At 40.3% G+C, this 24,292-nt stretch overlaps 1 protein-coding gene across 1 annotated transcript in view; it reads left to right on the plus strand.

Annotated features, from left to right (window-relative positions):
- Window positions 1-611: 611 nt before the first annotated feature.
- Window positions 612-24,292, plus strand: part of LOC108137840 (protein dachsous) — a 73,982-nt gene continuing 50,301 nt past the window's right edge. Inside the window, exons 1-2 of the mRNA XM_017259766.2 lie at window positions 612-1,349; window positions 8,945-10,933. Of these exons, the coding sequence (XP_017115255.1) occupies window positions 9,047-10,933 (1,887 nt within the window). The 5' untranslated portion in view covers window positions 612-1,349; window positions 8,945-9,046. The remainder of the gene's footprint in view (window positions 1,350-8,944; window positions 10,934-24,292) is intronic.

Genomic DNA, 24,292 nt, shown 5'->3' on the forward strand with positions numbered 1-24,292 from the left:
ATTCTTTTTTTCCAATGGTTTCTTCATAAAACTTTTGTTTAATTCCTACTTCCCTTAAAATCCTTGCACTATTTGATATTTACCCATAAAATCGGTTTTAAATTTATATTCATGTCATATTGTTTTTTTTTTTTTTCTGTGTAGAGCCACCACTTCAACTGCACTCGGCAACAACAACTTGGCACACAGGTGAGCATGACTGCTAACCGGTTTCAATGCTCAGGTGAGAGAGAGAGCAGCTAATTTACATGCCAGAAGAGCCTGGACTCGCCACAAAAACAATGGGTAGTTATAGTAGTGGGACCTCTCTCGCAGCGAGAGAATATATATAGATAGCTCTCTTTCCTGGCTAATTGTGGACCTGTCGTCGATTTTATTTTGTGTATTGTGTGTGCACCTTTTGAAATTCTTCTCCAATTCTCTTGGAGTAACCGACCAAACCACTCTGGGGAGAAACTATTCCACCTCTCAGTGATCTTCATTACAGCGATCTCTTGACCACAGGTGGGTTTCGAGGTGGGTTTTCGGGCATCCTGAAGAAAGAGAGAGAGACAGGGAGAGAACAGAGCCCCGGCTCCAGTCTCCAGTCTTCAGACTTCGGAACTCGCCAGTCTTTCGTGTGTTTTCGTCGCAGTCACATTGGAGAATCGCAGCGAGCGGAGGAAATTCGTTTCTCAGTCGCGTTCTCCTCGTGTCGCCGTCGGAATTCGAGCTAGCATAAATCCGGCTAAAATATTGATTAATCTAAGAAAATATATATATACGAAAGAGAGTGCAAGAAAATCCTTAAGTGCAGTGCAGACAAATCAAAGTTGATATAACAAGGAATCAATTTATTTAAAGCCCCTGAAAATCTTCGTTCGCCGCGTTTTTAATTTTGTTTTCGTCACCGTTTTTTTGTCGCCGTCGTCGCTGCTTTTTCGCCGCGAATGAGAAAAGTTTTGTGAAAATTTGTTATTTCAAATAATATTCAAATTGCTTAGAATTTTCACAAATCAGCAAAAGAGTGTGTTTCAAAAAGGCAGCCAAGAAAACCCAACAGCGAATACAGAAACAAAACAACTCAGCAGCAGCAGCAGCACAACAACAAATATATACAGAGTAAAAGGCGAAAAGAAATATTGTTCAACAAGTCAAACGAGTTCTTTTTGGCTCGCTTCGGCCGTGTGGCTAAAGATACAACAACATTGTGTTTGTGGCAGCGGGTTTTCGCCTTGTTGTTGTTTTTGTATTTGCTGCTGCCGTCGTTTGCGCCTTTGGTGAAAAATATTGGCAACAGCCGCAGCCGTAGCATTTCTGCGGCTCAAAAGCAGCAGCACAGCACCGCAGCAAAGAAGAGGCCAAGAAATGTAAGAGAAAAGATGAAAAGTACCACCCAAAAAATAAGCCAATGCTTTAAGGGGACAAAGTCAAAAAAAGACAGTTATGAGTGTAAGAGAATTTACCAAAATCAACAGAGTTAAGCCTCGGGTAAAGACCAAAAACAGTATTAACCTTTCTTAGATGTAAATAAGCAAAGATATTGCAAAAAAATGGAAGCATTGCACAATGGAAAATCTTCGATAATACTTTGTCTAAATATTATAGAACAAAATCTTTAAAAAAATTTTTTACCAATATTCAAAAACATAGTTGAAAATAAAATAAACCAAGTCAATCAATTGAATATTATTTGTCTTACTTCTAGAATGCAATTGAGCAATTGATTTCAAATGTCCTTAAGCATAAGTTCGTCTATTGTTTGAAACCCAGTTATATGTTTTAGTGAAAAGTCAACTAAGAGTATACAAATATACGAAAAAGCTAAATTAATTTTGAGAATGATAGTAGGTAAAACATAAAGGCTTACGATTAAGAGTTAACCTTTTCAAAGTCTAAAATAAAAGATGAAAGGGCCCAAAAACAAAAGTAAACACCTAGCATTTGGAAAGGCGTAGATTGGGCCCGGGCCTAATTAGATATTTTTTTATATTTTGTGCTGGGGAAACAGGAGCGAAAACAACTTGAAATAGTCAAATTGGTAATCGAAAGCGATGGACCCGAGAATGAGGTTCGGTTCCAGAAGAGGAAAACACACATTCTACTCTCTGTGAACCGCCTCCTCTTGGGTGCTTGTATTTCTATCTATTTCTGTGTGTTTCTGCCTCAAGTTCCCAGTCGTCGTCTTCCACTTTGTATTCCATTTCTCCAACCACTGTTCGAGTTTTCCTCTTTTCCATCTTCGCCTCGGTTTTTTTTTTTTGTGTTGTGTTGTTCGCTCCCAAGGAAAATGTGGAAAAACAAATAGAGTCGGTGTTCTTGGCGTTGGTGTGGTTGGGATTTTTCTTCTACCTGTTTTACACGTCGCCCAGCGACGACGATTGAGGCTCGATCGATCTCTAATCTCCGTCGATACGGAGCGACACGTGAAGGGAATGGAAATGTGCGCAAAGTGTCGCCCAGCTGTGATTCCTGGAAAAAAAACTCCAAAGAAAAGACAGCTATGACAATACCAAATACTACACAGAAACAAAAAATTAAAAGTCCATTGGAGGAAATATATAGCCACTTATACATTAAAATTTTAGACATATACACACATACAGCATGACTCAATTAGATCATCATTTCACAACAGTTCTGTTATTTGATTTTTCTTCTTCGTAACATAAAAATTTTAAACATATATTTTTGTATAAATATGTATTTATTTTAATTTTTGTGTGTAAACCCTTTTTTATAGTTCTTTATTCTCAGTAACGACATGAAACTATTTTATATCTGAAAATTTTCATGTAGGAAGTTCAAGGCGTGCTCGGGTTTTTTAATGCCATTCCAATTAAATTTCTGTGCGTTGTTAAATTATTAAGCATCTTTTTTACCGGGGGGCCTATTTCAATTTTCATGCTGCTAAAAGCCGGAGCAGTCGGAACATTAGGGCCTAGTTTTTATGGCCCCTAATTTACACTTCCTTTTGATGTTGGAAAACAAAAGACCGCCGAGTTCAAAGTTGAGCCGAGAGAGAAGGGAGAACAGAGTAAAATATAATTTTCATTTCCCATTTTTGTGTGTTAGTTTCCTCCTGCCCCGGTCGCTTCTAAACATTTGCTTTATCAGACCTAACGGGCAGAAACTGTAGGTTTTTCTTCGTCTTATCTCTAGACGGCGGCAGGTGTTCGTGCAAAGGTGCGGGCGCACAATCGAAAGACTGAGGACACAAACTTGCAAAACGCAGTTTAATGCGCTTTAAATTGCTCCAATGTCCGCCGGCTTTCCCCCTTTTTCCCCACTAATTGCCGCAATGCTTAGCGCTGTACAAACAAAGATTACGCTTTAATCTATTTTCGCGTGTGTGCGGAGAAAAAGCCATCAGAGCGGACCACACACATTCAGCCCGATGTGCCGGGAAAATTACATTAGACGTGGCCGAGGTCTACAGTGAAAAAAATCAGCACATCGACATCAATTTGTGGAAGATTAATTAATTTCCTATTTATGGAATAACATTAAAATGAATAAACTTTATTTTAACAACATGACCATATATTAGAATAAATAAGAATATTTTCTAGAATGTTAGTTCGATATAAAATTAGTTTTTCGTTGTGTATGGGAACACACGCACCTGCTGTAAACACAAACACCCGCTTTTTAACGGGGACTAAGGGGAATTTTCCTCGCGCTAATTTCTTTGTTGAGCCTCATGCGAGTTGGCATCGCGGACATTCGAATGTGACTTGGCCTGTGATTAGTCGGCGAATATGTTCATCGTCCATCGTCCATGGATGAAGACACTTCTCGCGCTGGGAAAAGAATGAAACAGGTTGTGGCTTCGACTTCATCTCGTGCCAGGTGGGCATAAATATTTGCCAACACAATAAACCATCTTAATTCGAGCATCTTGCGCAGACCAATATAAAATTCGATGCCGTTTTATGGCCACATGGTTCTGGCCCTGATATTGCACGGGTGAACATCATTAAAACAAAATAAAATAAGGAATGCCATCAATTTGATCAATCAGAAAATAAAACAGAAGGCGCAGAAATGGAATTATCTGCTTTGAAAAGCATTTTAGACTAGACGAAATCATTTTTAATAAAAGGGTATGCTATTTAGCAACAAAGAAACACTTTCAAAATAAAACTTTAGATAAAGTTATAAATTATTCGAAATATTTTATTGATATTTTATAGTATTTTATTCCATTAAAAGAACAGTGTATTCGTTTTAGATATTCACACTTGTTTTTCAGACCCATAAACATGTTGCCTACATAATTTGATTTGTTTTATTGGTCAGCATTCGTTATAGAACCAGAATATTACGACTGGAGATAAGCGAGAGCTGAACGTTATACATTTTGCTGCCTACCGAAATCGGATGCTGATTGAGAAATATTTGTGTGTTTTACAGTAAAAGGCGGGTGCTGCCATGGGTTAATGAACCGCTTTCTGAACACTGAATCGGGAATTAGCATTTGGGGGCTGTGCCTTGGCTTTATACCCTAATGGTGGCCATAAAACGCGCCAAACAATGGCCAAAAACCCAACCAGCAATTATTGCTTAATGCTACCCAAACAAAACTGGGAATCTGAGTCAGCGAGGAGATGATGCCATGGACGACAGACTTCCGGTGTAAATCTATTAATACCCCATAATTGTTGCGGAGATGGGCTACCCACGGATATGTAGGGTACCACTGGAAAAAAATGAGCCACAGGTGCCAGATTAACTATTAAAGTGCGCTTAAAAATGCAGTTCAAATGGTTTCTATTTGTTAGTGTTCTTATCATCCATAAATAATACTTTACATTACAAGTGTTTTGGCATATATTATAGTAAAACGAATCTGATTCTCCTTTTTTTTTGCGACAATCCCTAACGAGAACGTATTTCATTTTTGTACTCCTATCTGCAACTGGTAGATGTTGCCGCTGTCATGGCAGCCGATAAGATATGAACCGAAACATCTCATCTCGGTCGTCCTTCCTTTTATTCCTGACACTTGCTACTAATTAGCGCTCATTATGTGATTCCTCGACAGAATCGGGAATCCTCAGCACTGGCAATTAAAAAGTGTCAAACTTGCTTGTTTTCAACTGACCAAGGCCCTTTTAAAAGTGAAATGAAATGAAGAAACAAGGTAAAATTGAAATGAAAAACGCAATGGAAATGAAATCGAAAATCCCTGGTTTCACTTGCATTTTCGCACTTTTCCTAGCAGAAAAACACTCATGTTTACTTCACGCTTTCGCGGCTTTTGGTTTTGCTTGGTTGGCTTGAAATCTCTCGGAGTCGGATCTTTCGGATTTGCATCTAAATGAGTTCGATTAATATGCGGACAATTAAAGTTTCGCTGTTTATAGCCTGCCGTCTGGTGTGTGTCGGACAATTAGAAACTCATTTGAAATAACTTATTAGCTGATAGACTGACCCGTATAAACTCAGACAGTCAGTCCGCAGCCGCCGCCCCCCTCGTCTCTTTTTCATAAATTACTCAACATTTAATTAAACACGCTCTAAAGCGTCTACTTACCACCTACTTAGCCTCTGGTTTTAGACAACAATTTTGCATAATTTGCAGTTAAATCACGAGCGGAACCGCAGCAAAAACAACAACAACAACAACAACAACAACACCATCAACATCAACCCAAACAAGTTGATTTTCTTCTTCGACTCTTTTTAATTGTTCGAGTAGAAAATCTCTGCTTCTGCTTCTGCTACATGTGTAATGTGCATGTTAATGAAGTCTGTTAAAAGCTTTTATTTTTGTTTTAGTCGCCTGTTGTTTGGTTAGTGATTAAGCGTTGGCAAAACACTTCTTCCGGCTACCGATTCTCCTTGTTTTCCCTATTTACATGCGAAACTTGTGCTCCAGTTTGGTTTACCATTTCATTGACGGTTTTAGGCCCCAAAATTTGTAGCATTATTACGAGAGCTGTAGATTTTCATTTTGCTTTTTAAATGCTAAAATCATAAGAGATATATGGATATCTCAGTGGTAAAAAAAATGCAATGCATGAGTAAGCAAAAGCACTTTCTTAAAGTTTTTTATGTAGCATAGTTTTCACTTCAAAATTATATTAAAAAAAATGTAATATATATTTCCACTGTGGAGTTTTAAAAGATTTTATATGTGGACTTTAATTATCAGTATCAAAGGTATTTATAAAATATAAACCATTTTTGTAGTAAAAATCAGCAAATAATGTCCGATTTTTAATAGTAAATATTCATTTTAAATACCTGTTTGCATTTACAGTAGTTTTGTTGCTCAAAAAAAAATCCTTGGGATTTGGACCGATCCTCATCGTTTCTCCATCACCTATCTCTTTTTATTTTTTTTTTCATTGGCCAGCCTAATTAGTTGGGCTGTAAAGTTTACGCTGTTATTGTTATGATTGTGTACGTTTAATACCGCTCTGCGGTGTTATGGGTATTTGTTGTTGCTTTTATTTGCTATTAACTAGATTTTATTGATGCCGCTCTGTTTTTGTTTCTGATTTTTCAGTATTCTCCATTTTGGTTGGTAAGCTTTTACGAGCTTTTGTGCGCTCGTAAAAACATCAAAAAAAAGCATACAAAAAGAAAGACAAGAAAATTAAATTCTCCCGGGAAAAAGCATAATTTTTAATGGCCAAAACCTGGGCTGGCAACGTGAAATTGTTAGTAACTCCCTGGAACTCTGGCCAAGAACTGGAACCACAAATATAATTACAACTTTGTCATTCGATATTAGATGCCGCCAGAGTGCACAGAACCCCAAGACACTAACTCAGCCACTGCACTCTTTCATTAGCCAACAGAAAGAAATGTTGCAGATCAAAGTGAAACATTACAGACTGGCTTTCAAATTTTGATACTCTTGTCTGAGGTAGTTTTATGACAAAAAAAAAAATGGGTAATAATTTCAACTAACACGAAAAAGTTCCATTGTTCTAAAAATTCCTATGAGAAAAATGCAACAAGCATTTTGTCGGTATCACAGAATTTTTAGACTCAATCTTTTTGGAAAGAAAACAAACTAGCGCCAAGGTCTTTGTGCAAATCGTCGTTTACAACTCTTTTCTCGCAGTGCAAAATGGGAGCATTTTGTTCCATCCACTGGTCATTTCCCACAGCTACGGTCATTTCCAACGGATCTCAGATCTCAGGTGCAGCCACACGCAAGGCGACCGACCGACCGACCGCCAGCTGGCACTCAAATCTGACTGCTCCACGATCCCAGATCTGCAGAGATCTCTGGACGGGAGCTGTCCAACTTGGGGCGCCAGGGATCCTGGATGGTAACGGCAATGGGAGTGGGAATGGGAATCGGGAACCGCTACACGGGCTTTCTAATGTGTTCGGGTATTAGCAGTTCATCCAAACTTATGACAAGTGCAAATCAAAATGACGTTTCCGCAACGTCTTTTCCTGGAGTAATTTGCGTATCACAGTGTTGCAGTTTATTAAATTACGCCTCAAGTCATGGAAGGAAGGGACGTGGGACATGGGACACGGGACAAGATCATTATAAAGTTATTAGAGGCCTAATGGTAGCGGCATTTCTCGATGGACATGAAAGGCTTGCAGAAATCTCTCTTTTTCTCTCGTTTGCGGGGATGTGATGGTTGTGTGTCAATCATTTGAAAGGGAAGATTCAGTCAGTCTTCTAACGCCCGGCCTGATCTCTTCGTTTCCCAAGACTTTTTAATTCGGTTTTAATTGCTGGCTGGCTGATTGAACAGGATCATCTGGTCTGTACTCTCAAGCGTTAGCAGTTGTAAGATCTCTATCTGATCACGAAATGAAATTTCTAAGGCATTCCCAAAACAATAATCATAATTTTATATATCCCTCTTTTTCTTCTTTTTGTATTTTCGCTTATCGCGCGAGAAAAATCTTTCCAAATTGCAGTGGAAACAAATGTTGTTTTGGCCACTCAAAGAAAAAAGTGTTAGTCATGGTCTTGTTAACTAAATTGTTCGCCACGAATTGCTCGGACCTCGGACGAACCATTCCCTCAGTTCAATTCCAATTCCAGCCACATGGCATTAGTTCTGAGTCCAGAGTTTCTGGTCATCCAGCGCAATGGCAACTTTGGCAGAGGAATTGTTTGTTCGATTTCTCTTGGAATGTGTGTGTGTATGTTTGTGTGTGTTTGTGTGCCAGCCATATTTCATCGAGAGCCCAAAAACCAGAACCAGTATAACACACAGGTCCAAAAAGCAGGCCCGAGACCCTTTTAGCCTTTGAACCGTTCGCACGCAGGTAGAATCGGCATCGGCATCGACTTTGGCATCGGCATCGGCAACGTCCGCGTCTTTTGTCTTCATTCCTGATCTTTCTCGGCCGTCTATTAGCATTTCAAATTCCCCCAAATGGCCAAATGAAAATGCCTCCACCATGCGTAAGCCTCTCCATCCTCGCCATCATCATCATCGTAGCATCGTAGCATCATTGCAGTCATCAGGCGGAGCTTAGCGCATTGGGGCAGTTATCAGTCTATTAGCTGCAACTATGCGTTCTTCTCTTGGGGGTTCTCAAAGTTGGCTTTCTGTCTAGGCGCAAAACTTGTGGTGTGGGCGGGGGATTATGGCCAAAGCCCATTTGTCACTATTGCATCGCCACAAAATTTTGAATTAGTCGGTGCTGAAGTTTGGGAAGAACTGAGGACTTGGTTGAGGCTTAAAAAATTTTCAATACATGATAAATTAAGAATTTATACAGGGGAACTTTAAAATTCATTAATTTTTGTTCCAATTTTCGATACACACAAACATAATAATTTATTTATGAAGCTTTTAAATTCATTAAGTTAGTTTTCACCTTAACAAACATTTAAATGTTCTGTACATTAACTTTAATATTCCATATTTAGTTTACAATTTTTAAGTTGCCTTAAAATTAAATTTAAAATCTCAATGGCGCAAACATAAACTTATATATGTATATACTTCACTCTATTCACTTTTAGATTTGCCATGGCCTTGCTGGAAGGAGGATATCTCTGTCAAGGACGTTCTTAGCTCCTTTTAGTTTTCTCCCGAAAATTCACCCACAAGTGGATGCGTCAACCATGAAAGCAGCAATGGATTCGGCAGTAACGACGAGGACATCCATGGGGAACCACCAGCAGCCGAAGGACTTTACCATGTTCCATCGATGTCGGAGACGTTGCAACATCAAATCGATATCTTCGCCACCCGCCCTGCATCCCTCGCACATGCTGAGCAAAAGCCTACTATATCTTTTGGTGATCCTGCTCTGGGGACACTCTACCCAGGCTGCCTCCAGTGATAAGGAAAGGGAGCGAAAGTTGGAGGTCTTTGAAGGCGTGGCGGTGGATCATCAGATCGGTTATATAGGAGACTTCGATGGGATTGATAGTGGCCCGCCGTATATCATTGTGGCCGAGGCGGGCGTGGAAACGGATTTGGCCATAGATCGGGCCACAGGGGAGATCCGCACCAAAGTGAAGTTGGACAGAGAAACTCGAGCTTCCTACAGTCTGGTGGCCATTCCATTGAGCGGTCGTAATATTCGAGTCGTGGTCACGGTCAAGGATGAGAACGACAATGCACCCACGTTTCCACAACCCTCGATGCACATCGAATTTCCAGAGAATACGCCCAGGGAGGTGAAGCGAACTTTGCTACCGGCTAGGGATCTAGATCTGGAACCGTACAACACCCAGCGGTATAATATCGTATCGGGAAATGTTAATGACGCCTTCAGGCTGTCGTCTCACCGCGAAAGAGATGGCGTGCTGTATTTGGATCTGCAGATCAGTGGTTTTCTGGACAGGGAAACCACACCAGGCTATAGCCTACTCATTGAAGCCTTAGATGGTGGAAGTCCTCCCTTGCGGGGATTCATGACTGTCAACATAACCATTCAGGATGTGAATGACAATCAACCGATTTTCAATCAAAGCAGATACTTTGCCACAGTTCCAGAAAATGCCACTGTGGGCACGAGTGTCCTTCAGGTTTATGCATCCGATACGGATGCCGATGAGAATGGTCTGGTGGAGTATGCCATCAATAGAAGACAGAGCGACAAGGAGCAAATGTTTCGCATAGATCCCAGGACGGGAGCTATTTACATCAACAAGGCATTGGATTTTGAAACTAAAGAGCTGCATGAACTGGTGGTGGTGGCCAAAGATCATGGCGAACAGCCGCTGGAAACGACAGCCTTTGTTTCCATAAGAGTCACCGATGTGAATGACAATCAGCCCACCATAAATGTGATTTTCCTAAGTGATGATGCATCGCCAAAGATATCGGAGTCTGCTCAACCGGGAGAATTTGTGGCCAGAATTTCGGTGCATGATCCCGATTCGAAAACGGAGTATGCCAATGTCAATGTCACTCTCAATGGAGGAGATGGTCACTTTGCCTTGACCACCAGGGATAACAGTATTTACTTGGTGATAGTCAAGCTGCCGCTGGATAGGGAAATGGTTTCCAACTACACACTGAGTGTGATAGCCACCGATAAGGGAACGCCCCCTTTGCACGCCACCAAGTCGATTTTCTTGCGTATTACCGATGTCAACGATAATCCGCCCGAGTTCGAGCACGATTTGTATCATGCCAATGTGATGGAGGTGGCCGATCCGGGTACTTCGGTTCTCCAAGTCTTGGCCCACGATCGCGATGAGGGTTTGAACTCGGCGCTGAGCTATTCCCTGGCCGAGACACCTGACACCCATGCCCAGTGGTTTCAGATTGACCCACAAACGGGCCTGATCACCACCCGATCGCATATCGATTGCGAAACGGAACCGGTGCCGCAGCTAACGGTCATCGCCAGGGACGGCGGCGTACCGCCACTTTCCTCATCCGCCACTGTTTTGGTCACCATCCACGATGTAAATGACAACGAACCGATCTTCGACCAGAGCTTCTACAATGTTTCCGTCGCTGAAAACGAACCCGTGGGCAGGTGCATACTTAAGGTGAGTCATTAGTTCAGTACTAGTATTTCCAACTTTCAGCTTCCAACTCCCGTTTTTCCATCGGTGGGTGACCCACTTTCCGGGTGGGTCATTAAAATCGTTTGTCTCGCCACCAACTGCCTCGTATCCACACACAACGAGCGTTGCTTATGGATTTTCCACGTACTTGGGCCCCAAAACTAATCTCATGCATCAATTACCCGCTCCCAGTCAGATCAGTCAGTCGGACATCGGACATCAGACATCGGACGTTGGACGTTAGACGTTGGCCATAAGACATCAGACATCGGGCCTTAACCATTGACTTCGACATCCGTAGGGAATCGTGAGGGGGAGGGGAGTTAGATTTAAGCGGTGCATGCCACGAGTTGCAATTGGATGAGGAAGGGTATATAGAAATTGTGATGAAGTTGGTAATGCAAAAGGATGAAGTATTGAACCTAAAATTATTATTAAATTGACATTTTTATTACTTAGCTAATCAGCACTAAATAATCATGTTTAAAATCTTTTAAATCTCAGATAATAATTATCAAGTTCGTACCACTTTTTTTTTTACCAAACTTTTAAGAATAGAAAAATATTTGGAAAGGGTATACCCGATATTGTTTGTTAATCTTCAAGTATTGTTAACTTCTTGTTAACTTCTTTGGGCACACACAAATTTCAAACAGTTCCCGTTCATACCTCCCAAATTCCCCCCACTACCATCCTCATCCGCACCCTGAGCAATGCAGGCTTCTCACTCTTTTGTAGTTAATCCATTCATCATCGGGTAATTACATTTTTATAACATTTTTCTCCGCTCACAAAAACAAAATGGGCAGCCAAAAAAAATAGGGAAAAAAGTTTCGAAAAAAAAAACATCAACAACAGAGAGACAAGGCCTAAGACCGTTCCAAGCGCTTAACGAAGGCATTTTGTTCGCTCTTTCCTTCGCGGCGGCTATCACCCATTCTTCTCTGGGCCCAAACACATATATATATGTATAGTAGGTACAAGAGCGTCTCGAGACGTCGACAAGATTTTTGTTCAGACTATCAAATGTGACCTCTCTTGTCTCTCAGAAAAACAAGGAAAAAACAAACCGACAACGAAACGCTGGAAAAAAAAACTCGCGACCAACTGACAGAAAATGTAGCCGCGATTCCAAACTTCCCAGCAATTTAACAACAACACGAGTTTCAACTCAGCGCAATGTTTACAACAAAATGTTAGGAAAAACATGGCGAACAATTAAATACCCTAGTGTTAGATTTGATTTGATAGAATTTACTACCATTTTGAAATTACACTTTCAATGATATTTTTACATACTAAACAAGCTTAGTTAGGAAGTAATTCATGTTAGCATTATTCATTTTAGAATAGTTGTCAAAGTAATGTTATCTTTTCTTAATATTTTCCTAGTCATTTGACGGTCAGTTATTGAGATTTATGCGCCTAAACTTTTACTTGTTGAAGTATAGTTTATCTAGTTAATGTTAAAGACAAAAGTTTTCTCAAATCCCTTTTTTATATGTATAAATCTGCTTGGCTGGTCAACTTATCACAGATCTTGAGGACCATCCATAGCTAATTATAGCTTAACTACGCAGATCCCTTAATTTCGCCCGTCGGCTTGGATCATTTCCGCAAACCAAGGCAATCAAATCGAATCAAATCACATCTCATCAAAAGTCCAGCAACGTGAGAGAGACCAAATTAACGGACACCGGGACAGAGAAACGAAACAACAATAAGTTGGAATAACAACGCCAATTCTCGACAACGAAGAGATTTGATGGAATCTGACAAAAAGTCACGTTTCTTTAATTACAATAAAAGAAAAGCAGATTTGCTGTCTCTGATAGCCAGCTTCACAAAAATTAACCACAAACGAACAAAATACGAAATACAAAACGCATAAATGGCTCACGCAAAAATAAAACAACAGAAACCAAAACCAAAACCGAAACCGAAACTGAAATGATGAGGTCTGAACTCGGCAGTCTAAAGTATTGAGAAAGAGATGGATAACTATCCATACTAAGAGATTTGTTCAGTATCTGGTGCGATTTGGGGGCTCAATAATCATAAAATGAGTCCGATGCCCGAACTCGAGGGCCTAAAAACTAAATTCGAATGCCCGCGATCCCCTTTTCTTGATCTTCTTGTTATTCGGACGCATATTGAAGCCAATATGTGGTCGTGAAGACAATAAAAGACCCAAAAACCCAGCCCCAATTCGAAAAAAAAGCAAAATTGGAGTTTCTTATATGAAAAAAAGGAGGGAAAAAAATGAAGCTCTGGCCAACGAGCCATACTTCCAGCTTACTTTTTTAAGGGCCCGCACCTAAAGCAAATTAAAACCGATCAACGGAAAAAAGTCGGTGAAAGAATCACATACGAATACAAGTCAAAAGAGTTTTCTGTACGAAAAAAACCAATAATTCTAAGTCAACGGCCAAACATATTTGCACAAAGTTTCCGAATCCCCGAAGGCTAAAAGAGAGCACTACTTGGCATAACTGCTGCCACTCGCTCCTAGTGAGAAGCCAAAATACTTGGCCAGCTGCTCATCATTGTTTTCGGCCCCAATGATTCGGATCAGAGTTGTGCAGCCATCCTAAGGAATTTGCAATTATCGAAGATAATTGAGGGAGAACCTGTGCGGAATCGGGAGAAGAAAAGAGATGGACATCTCTAATTTGGAAGAACTTTTTGCGGTAGTGTAAAGTTTAAACTTCTTCTTATTAGTCAACGAATTTATATAAAATTTATTAAAATTTGAAAAAATTATGAAGAATTTTATATATGTTATGGATTTGTCTTAAACCTTTTTAATAAGACATTCAATTTAAATGTACTTTTAAGCTATTCAAAATATATGCCAGGGCTCAAAGATAATAAGAAATAGCTTAAAATTCTTCTGGTCAGCCTCTGTTACATTGATGAACCTTTTTTCCTCTTTGCCGGGCCACACCTTTTGCTTCTTGGTCATTCCAGGCAGCTGTTGTTGCCTTTACTGCCGCTGTATCATTTTCTAGCCGTAGAAGCGGAAATGCTATTTAATTAGAGGAGATCAAATGCCGCCATTCCGACTTCGACTTCGTCGTCGACTCTGGCGCGTCTGACCAACTAATGGCTAACCAAATTACACTTTAATTTGGGCCACGAAACAAAAGACTTAGGCAACGAACTTGCGTCCAAGTGGGAGTGGCAGCAAGGGGGATTACACATCCCCATTTGGAAATTATTATGCGAGCGTAAAAATTAAAATCTCATTATGCAAATTACACGAAGAGAAAAACTAAATAGTACAAAAATGCGGCACCCGATCCCCCCGCTTTGCCACGCCCTTCCATTTCCACTCTCAACTCCTCCGCCCAATTTGGAGTTCGGAGTTTGGAGTTTCCTTTTTGCTGTGGCAAAAAGACAACATAATTTGCTCGTCGTGTGGTTGTTGTCATCTTAGATTTGTTGTTGCCGTTGCAGTTACACACTAAATTACAGGCAATTACATGGGGGGCAGAGAGAGAAAGGGAGAGTGAGGGAATGTGGGAACGGGAACTAAACTCGCAGATTCCTAAGACATTCTGGCCCCTTCCGGCGATCCCCTTTTTTACTACCCAAAAGCCAACGGATTGGCAGCCAAAACCTCGCACTGCCAACAAGTTCGAAATCAGTCCGGCGTAGAAGTTGCCCGAACACCGAAATTAGATGTTATTGCTGCTGCAGAGAGAGAAAATTTTTATTAGAGCAATGTTTTTATTTTCATTGTGAATCACTTTATTAGGGGTAATATAATGCGCGATTGGGGAGTTGATTTTAGAAATAAAATAGCATATCCATTTTAAACAACGATTTCGTATTGTTTTTAAGTCGTAAAATATGTTTAATAAACTTTCTTTTTTTATAAAATTGTACGATCTCAGAAAAATTTAAAATTTCTGTGCCGTTATTTTTAAATTTAAGCAAACGTTTTCATAAAATAATTTGATCTCTACGAAATATTCTATTATTTTGCCTTTTTTTTTTATTATTTTAAATCATTTAATTAACAAGGCTCACCAACAATATATTTCTTCGACTTCTTGAGTGTTGTAATTTCGCATTGTTTGGCTAATCTACGTAAATCTCATTTTGGGGTAGCTCCCACAATTACGACTTTGGGTTTTCGCGGGGGTGGGTGGGCATGGCAGGAAGGAGAAGAGGGGCGGTGGGGCCCAAAGGGAACACGATCTGCCCATTTGGCCAAGTTATGTGGTCGCTCCTCTAATGCACAAACACTCGCACCAACGCACTCACACTGAACTGGTTTTTATTGAAGGAAGGAGGTTGGCGGAGGGTGCAAGTGGCAGGTGGCCCCCCTCTACGCTCCTGCCCCACCGTACCCCTGTCCCCTCTTTCCCCACCTTTCCTTGATTGCGTATGCGGCGCTCTGTGTGCACCAATTTTCTTCGTTTCTTCACTGATATAAAAATGGAATAATAAAAACAAAACTACCTGGCTACTGAATCAAAAATGTTGTATTTTATATTCAAATTAAATATACAAATATATTATTCAATGTTTTAATTTTAAAATATTTAAATTTATGTTGAAAGTTTAATATTTAATTTCGGTCCTATTTGTTTTGATTAGTTATTATTTTAAAATTTAAAATTTAAATTTAAACTTAAATTCAACTTTCAGATATCAAATTATTTTCCAAAAATAGTCAAATAAATATGAATGAAATTCCCATACACATAGAAATCAGAGCTTGATAGGTAAAACACAAAGATTTAGTTAAAATTAAAAACACAACATTTTTATTAACCCCATTTTTGTACCTACAACCTTAGCTAGTTTTCCCTGAGTGTTTAAAGTTTAACGATTTTTATGCCAGTGCTGACTCAATTCACTTTTTTCTAAACACCGATGCGTTGCCCTTTTATGTGTGTCCATTTTCTTAGGTGTTTCTCAGCAGAGAGAGTTTCTCTATTTTTTTCTCCGGAGAGAATTCTCGCTCTCTCTTTCTGTGTTTACGCGACTTGTTTTGCACAATTTTAATTTTATAAACACCTTTAACGCATTTTTGAGCGCTCACATTCCATAAATGCCAGTCCAGAGAGAGAGAGAGAGAGAGATTCGAAGAGAGAGAGAAAACCCGAGAGAGAACTCAGGAAACTCACCTCGGATTCGCCGTGAAGCGAATTTATCTCAAGTTACTAAAAGCCATTCAGAAATTCAGCGGTTTTGAAGCGAAATAGTTTCAGCTCTCTTGCTCTCTCTCTCTCCCTCTCTCTCTCAGTCTTTATCTCTGGGCCAAGACAAAATGGTTGGAAAATCATGGCCGTAGCCGGTTTTTTTTATTTTTTTAATACGATCTCTGCTTTTTTTCTTAGTGTGATTCCGTAATATACTTCAAGAACCCACCTTCCGTCTCCCTCTAGCTTTTGAGGTTATATTTTAATTAAGTTGCGCGGGGAGAACGAGATAAGAGCCTTGAATGGCCATTTGCCGTCACACGACAACATAATTTTTGACACAATTTCGCGGGCCAAGTTAAGCATCGGAGATAATCGCCTCTCCTGGCCCATAACAAACACCATAAGGAAGTCAGCCGATGAGCCATTGAGCTGAAACAGCAAGAACACGGTCCAAATAGCCGAGAGCGCTGATCGCTATCAAAACATCAATAAACCTTAACTGATAGGCTTGAAGCAGGGCAAAAGAGGGGTATGAAGGGGGCTTAAAAAAATGTGTAAGGGGGAAAACATAAGAAAGAGCTTTCATTTTGCATATATGTGAGCCAAGAGAGAAGGACCCAGAAAATCTCCGACGTCGACGCATCAAATGTGCATCAATTTGCGGGCCAAACGCGACAACAGGCAGCCAGACACGCGTGCAATACTGTGGATGCCACTGACCAAACTGATACACAGAGAATATATTGGGGTACGAAGTACAAAATTCTTTTGCCAAAAAAAACGAAGCTAACATAAACAGCTACTACAAATGTCTTTCAAAACTAAAGAATTCTGAATCATATTTTGACACAAAATACTTTTTATTTTGGAAAAAAAATTATTAGAATTACCAAAAATACTTGTAGCAAAGAAAAACATTTTTTCAAATTTTTTTGAGCCATCGCCCAGATTTGATTTGCAACGAATTGAGTGCCTTGATCCTGCCAAGATCTTAACCCATTTTTCTCCCAGTGTGCCTTTGCTCCTGTGACTGCCTCTGTGGCCATATTTAGTAAATACCGCTTCTGTGGCTGCCTTTAAACGTGCAATTAAAGCGCACACACACACAAAAACACACTCACAGTCGAAGGAAAGAGAGAAAGAGCGAAAGAGAGGGGGCGTGTGGGGCGACAGAGATGGAGATGCTGGGATCTGAAATGCTCAACGCGCGCGCACACATCACAACAACCCGAGGGCATTGGCTACTGCATTTGCATAGCCGCCAAGAGCTCAAAGTTCTGGGCCGAGAGAAAGGAGTGGAGAATCGGAGGAGTGTGGCAGGGAACTACAGGAAGACAGCTCCTCCAAGTCACGGAGACAGCCAGGAAAAAGGAGATGTGCGGCTCGCGAGGCCGATGCCAAAGTGTGGAATTCGCAGCAAACAAAGAGGTTGCACCCATATTAGAGGACTTACGAGATGTACTGTATGTATTTCTAAAGTCAAAATTTAATATGTTTAAGAATCTTATAAAGGTCATAAAATTTAAAAAGAGATTTTATTGTACTACTTGAATTGAACAAATTGTAGTGCTTGTTAAATCTAAGTACTTACTATTATTCATGAAGCTAATTAGTTGGTCTACTTTCAAAAAACTTAAACTTATTAAACTGGTGATACATCACTAGCTACAACACAATGGTGTTTACTTAATTTAAATTAAACAATTAATGCTGTAGTCATAAAGCGGATACGCCGATCCAACTTAAGCATTTAAAATAGTTATTGCTTGAATAATTTATTACCCAGTATTTAATTCTGAAAAATAGCTTCGAACGGTCTGGCCATTCACGATCTGCATCCGTTCCGAAGGTCATCGCGTAGTCGAACTTCTATTCCTAACGTATTCTAGCCCCTGATTTCATCCGTCAATCACAAATAGCTTATCCATTTTTTTTTGTATTTGATGAGATGCAAGTGCGAGCCCTTTTCAAACAATAACTCGTCTCGCTGGCCATCAGGCCAGATCTGTCGGCTAAAATCAATACGTCGAGTGAGCTCCACTAGCTCTTCAATTTATGAGCTTTATTTCGTTTAGGGGACAAACACTACGGCGAAAAAAAAAACCGAAAGTGTGTTGATTGATGGGCCAAAGTGGAAGTCAAAGTCCGCAGCCAAGATGAGCTGCCAAAGTCTGAGGTCAAGCCACGTGTCTTTGCCGCTGTCTTCGGCCTCAAATTCTTCTGCAGCTCATCTGCATGCGAATGGCAATCAAAGCTATCGGTCCGCCCCCTCTAAAAGCCGAGACTCTTAACAACTTCTGGGGAAAAAACGTGCGATTCTAAATGAGCATATCAACAGCTTGCAAGGCCCAAGAGCCCAAGCCCCAAACCGAAACCCAAGCCAAAAGCAAAAGCCTCGTCTGTAGAGCTGAAAAGTCCCGGCCAGAGATGCTCCGTTGATAGCTTTTGCATATCGTTGGCTGCCTGTAAAAGTATTTACCACAGGGAGGAAAAACAAAAACAGAAAAAAAAAGAAGAAAGTCAGCAGAGGCAAAGGCAAAGGCTGGCAGCTTATTTGGCCCTAATGTACCCAGTTCGCAACAACAAGCGGGTTCACAATTTTAATTAGTTAATTATTTTTACTTTTAAGCAAACAAGATTTCAGAGACAAATAAAAAAGGGGAGCTCAACGCGAGCCGGAGACACAGAGCAAAGCTTTTTCCAATCCCAAATCCCAAATCCCGACCCAGCTTGATCCCAAACATTGTGTCCCAGCTGGGGATTTAATTTTTTCCTCCCGTTTTCCCCCTTTTTTTTTTTTTTTTTTGGTTTTTTCCACCTTTTTTTTCGCCGAGGTTTGGAATGGCCGGCAATCTGCATACGTGCATCTCGGCCAGTCTTCTCGAGATACCTTCTGCCATGCTCCGCAGCCTGTAGCTTGTAGACTGTAGCCTGCAGCCTGCAGCCTGTAGACTGCAGCCTGCAGTCAGCATTCTCCTATCTGCTGTCTACTGTCTCCTGTCTTTTGTCTCCCGTCTCATTTGTCGTCACCGGCGGAGAGCTGCGCTTCCAACTTTGCAGATTTCCGAATCTGTTCTTCATTCTTTTCTATACACTCGAAGGAAAATTCATTTATTTGCGGCCACGTAGACATTGAAGAATTATAATCCAAATGTTTATCTATTTCCCATGTTAATCCACAATTGAATATGGCTAAATGGGTGGCTAACACAACAATTCAAAACCCATCAATGTGCATAGACCTTTTTTTTTTGCTTTATTATCTAAAATTTTGGCTTGAGGTGGTTTAAAATCAAATCGAAAAGTATTTAAATGGAGTATGAAATACTTGGACGTATTCTGTGATTATATTATTAAAATTAAATACTATTACAGATTTTACAATCCTTAATCATCATTAAACAATTTTTTTGTTCAAGTGCACACTTGCCGAAAACCAAGAAATCTTGACCAGCTTGTGGCCGAAAAAAAAATTCCGCGTGTGGGTTGCCCAACATTCATAACATCGAATCTGGCTCATTGTTGCTGAATGTTGAATGCTGGGCGATGATGATGATTATGGCCCAAACGGATTTGCATATTTTTCTGTGTAGAACACGGCCCATACAAAGCCAAGTATTTCATAAATCCCCACAAGAGTTTTTGGCTTGCAAATTAAATTGTCAATCATTTTTATAACTTGGCCCGATCGACGTGTGCGTGAAGAGAAGTTAATGCCAAAATGATATGTGAAAAGCGGACCACAAAACAGCAATAGCAACAGCAACAGCAACAAAACAAACGCACATTTTCGTTGAATTTTTAAACAGTCATTGGCTTGTCTGGTCTTTTGTCTTTTGTCGCTCGTCACTGTTGTTGGCACTTTGTCGGTGGTGGGCAAAGATCTAAAGATCTATCAAGATATCTATGTTTGGGCCAGAGCCACACATAAATAATGAATTATGCCCGATTATTAGGCGACTTATGCAAAGACCTAAAACGACACACAGCACAAAAACCAGCGACTGCTTAAAAATTACGACGATTAGTTGATTTGAGTGCTCATGGGAAGTGTTTATCTCGACTGGCTACTGGAGATCCAATCCGTGCTGACCGAACATAAATCAAATCCATCTTCAGGTATTGTCAACATTTTTGAAGCGTTTCTTTGTTCGTCCGGCTTGAATGTGTAACATTAACAAAAAAGAGGTGGAAAACATCTTCAGATGGGGAGATATCAGCGCATAAGCTCTTTTCGCTGGGTGCCGCCGCCTCAATAAAACTTGCAACATTGTAGCATGTTGATGGTCTGTTACGACAACCTGAGGGTTCGCCGAAAAAAAAGAACAGATGGAGAGGGGGTAGCGGGGCATATCCGCACTGTTATTGATTAAGAGCCATAACAAAAGGCAGCGGAGCCCGAAATTACTGATTGAAAGCGGACAGAACGTGTCGAAAGGCAAAGGACCGACAAAAACTGAACTAAGGAATAACTGTAGAGCCTCGAAATTCATGTAATTGCAGTTGCAATTTGCAAGGGAACAAAAGGGAAATTGCTGAAAAAATGGGTACGGGACTCGGGCCAGAACTCCTCCCAGCCCCGCCCACTTTTCTGTGCTGTAAATGCCCTTGAGGAAAGTCAGAGACCAACAGAACAACGGCCCCTTAAGGCAAGGAGTTGAATTACGTCCTTACACTACAGAAAAAATGTCACAAAAAATTCTTTTCGCAAGCAAAATATTCATTAATTTTCTAATCTATTAAAGATAAATTTGTACAACATTTGGATTATTTAATATTAAAAAGCATTCAACATTAAATCATTCAACAAGTAAATAAGGGAATATTTATCTATTAAAAGAGTATTTAATATTAAAGAGCAATCAACATAATTATGTTGTTCAAGAAAAAAGCAGTTAAGCAAATTAATGTTTTAAATCCGTCAACCTTAAATGAAAAGAAGTAAACCTTTTATGGTTCATATATTTTTCTCTCTGCTATATCAATATCAGAGACCCTTTTACAGCCCATCGGGCAAATGGAGAGCTCAGACTTCAGATAACTCGAAACTCCTGGCTTCGCCAACTTTGACCCACTTCGTTTGGGGGTCTGTCTCGCTTTGCCCCGAAGTTCCATAAATTACCACATCTCGACTTCCTGCCACTGGCGGGCAATTCATAAATTAAATCAAGTTAATATTTCAGTGTCCGGAGTCCAACACCTCCGTGGCCTCGGATATTAAAATGCTTAATTGAATTTGTTAAGGCCAGCGAATGGCCCCCGATAAGGATAACTCTGGCGATTCTGTGGAGCCTCGACGAACGCCTCCTCATCTGGATTTTCAAGCCCCCATCCTTCTGCCTCTTTTTTATGCAGGCTCACCATAAACAAACGCACAACTTTTATTGCCGCTGATTGTTAATTTGTGAAGCGATAACGCGTTTCTCCTCTGCCTCAATTCGCTGGTCCACACTTTTCTTTTTGTGACACCCTTGAGTATAACTCCTCTAAATATTCCTTTCTTTTGCGGCAGTGTGCTGCTGCGCTGCATCGATAAACTCATCCCTTTCTGGCAGGGATCCTCCTCTTCTTCGATTTTCTTCCATATGTCGTTTCCTGCCCCGCCGCAAATGACATGACAAATGTCTTTAACCAGGGCCCAAAGAACCCAGAGGAACCGCTTCGAACTCTCGAAACGCGGATCCCCGCCGCAAGCCTCTGCCTTTTGTTGTTCAATTCAATTTATTGTCGAAAGTTCGTAGTTGAAAGAACATTTTAATTTGGCCAGCCGAGGCATAAGCATAAGAGAGAATTCCCAAGAGTCGAGGCAAGAGGTTGCAGCTTGCGATCTCAGAGCCTGCTTTCCTTATAGTTTATGTGGCATGAAGTTGCAAAAGTCTCGTGTCGAGCTTTAAATTCTTTTCGGCTTTGGCAAATTGAACGACCAGGCGTACACTCTGCAAAAAACATGCAAAAGTTTTTAAATGTCTAAACTTTTTCAAAGGTAAAATGGTATATTGTTAGTAAAATTTTTGTTATAAAGCTTTGATTTCTCTGTGAAGTCAAAGGCCTGAATAGTGGTTTTAAGACATGAATACCGAATAAATTGAAATTCGCCTTTAATATTTAAAATCAAAGTTTTTTTACTATTTAGAATATTTCGATAGTAATGAGCGTTTTTTTCTCTGCATTTTTGCTTTGATCCACGCTGTGGATGAATTGGAAAAGTAACTGTTGTGCTCGGTGTCAGGCTGCAAAGTTCGGGGTGTCGAAGCGTCTCCCGAGTTCTCTTATTTAAACTCTTATTTATGCACATTTGCTGGGGTTTTCGTCTCAGCATCTGCGTCTTTTCCCCTTTACGGCTGCAATTCCTTTTTTTGTGGCTTCATTTCTGCAGACAAATTTATTTGCTGTGGTCGCTGCCACGCTGCCCCAGCCTGTGGTTACTGTTTATTAGTGGATTTATGCCGTTTGCCCCCAGTGGGGCTCTCTCGTTAGTCGAATTGTGATCACTCCGAAGCCGGACAGCGCCGTCAATTGCCATCAATCAATCAAGTGGGCCGCTCTAACTGTATCTGTATGACTTTTTGGACAAAAAGGGGGGCAGAAGGGGCAGACCTATGCAGATACCCAGATTTGAATGCTGAACAAAACTGCGCCTGCTTACCGGATCATAAATTTCTGTGCATTCGTCTCATTAAACAGCAAAAAGGGAACGAAAATATCAAATTACATCTGGCGGGTTCTCTTTTCTCTCTGGTTCTTTCTTCAGAAGAACAGACGAACAGACGAACAGAAGAAAGCAGGGGCGGCAGCAAAAGAGAGGTGCGCAGGTTGATGGACAGGAAAGTGTATCGTTTTTGGCATGTTTGAAATTTTATACATTTGGGATTGGCGGATTAAGAGGTTTTCTTCCTTTAAAGAGCTGCCAACAACAGAAATCGTTACTTTCATATTACTTCCATAAAAAAGAAGCACAAAATTAACCAAAGAGACGGGGGGACTGCCTATCCCAAATTAAACTTAACAAGACAGAGTGTTAATGAATTATTTGGAGGACACGCTGCAATGTCACAGAACCAAACCGCAGACGTAAAAAAAACCAGCAACAGCACAGCAACAGCACAGCAACAACCAGCGAAACGAATTTCATTAAAAACTGGCCACAAACATAGTCGACAATTAAAAAGCTTCGAGTTGCGTACAATACTCCTGCGAAAATCAACAGAAAAAAAAAAAACCAAATACAATCGATGTCGCTGGGGATGAGCTCTGGTTCTGCTTGGGGAATCGGAATCAGAGGAGTCAAGGTGGTGCTCCTGATGATACAACCGCAGTACCACCGATCTTAAGTGGCTCACTTGGCTTTCCGGCTATTTTTAGTATGTTGCAACGAGGTCTGAAACCGAAAGTGGGAACTCTCTGGAGCATTCGAAGCTGAGCCTTGTCGGTTTTCGATTCTTTCTTATTGCTGATACTTTTTTTATGTTTGCCCGGTTCCCTTTGTGGTTAACCTCAAAAAACCAAACTGCTGAAGGTTAAACAGTCGCACGGATAAGAATAAAATTGGGAGAAAAAAGTTATCGGAACTCTTTTTAGCCTATTGAAATTAATCTTATAAAAGGTTTGATATAATAACAAGAATGGAAGCTAACTTTAATACTTTCACAATCATTGGGAAAATCGATAATCAAATTTCGATTTATCAAATTTCAAATCACCTCGAAACAAAAATATATATAATTGAAAAATTAAATTTTCTTCAAATTAAATTTTATTCAAAATAAACTCAAATATTTTCCAAGTGCACCCTCGAAATCCAGCAAATTAGCAAACATTTAATTTCGAGTTCGTTGCCCAGGCAAGTCCTTCGTTGTGTTTGGAGTAACAAGTTGCCTGCCGTGGCATTTTATTTGCGCAGCTCTCGTCTACCTAAAGAGCTTGAAATTGAGCTTCTTAAAGAGCACAAATATTGAATTTGCTTCTAGTCTCTAGTGGGTGGCCATTCTAGGTTCTTGAATATTGGCTAATTTATTTACTTTAATATCACCATTCCGTAGGCAATTAAAGGCACCTCAAAGAGTTGTACCAAAATGGAAAACGGAAATATCAGCTGCTTTTGGCCATATGCGAAAATAAGGCAAATTAAATATGCAAATTAAGCCAGAGAGACTAATCCCCACTGGAGGGGATCCAAAATCAG

The sequence above is a fragment of the Drosophila elegans genome, unplaced genomic scaffold (assembly GCF_018152505.1).
Source record: "Drosophila elegans isolate 14027-0461.03 unplaced genomic scaffold, ASM1815250v1 contig_814, whole genome shotgun sequence".
Taxonomy (NCBI): Eukaryota; Metazoa; Arthropoda; class Insecta; order Diptera; family Drosophilidae; genus Drosophila; species Drosophila elegans.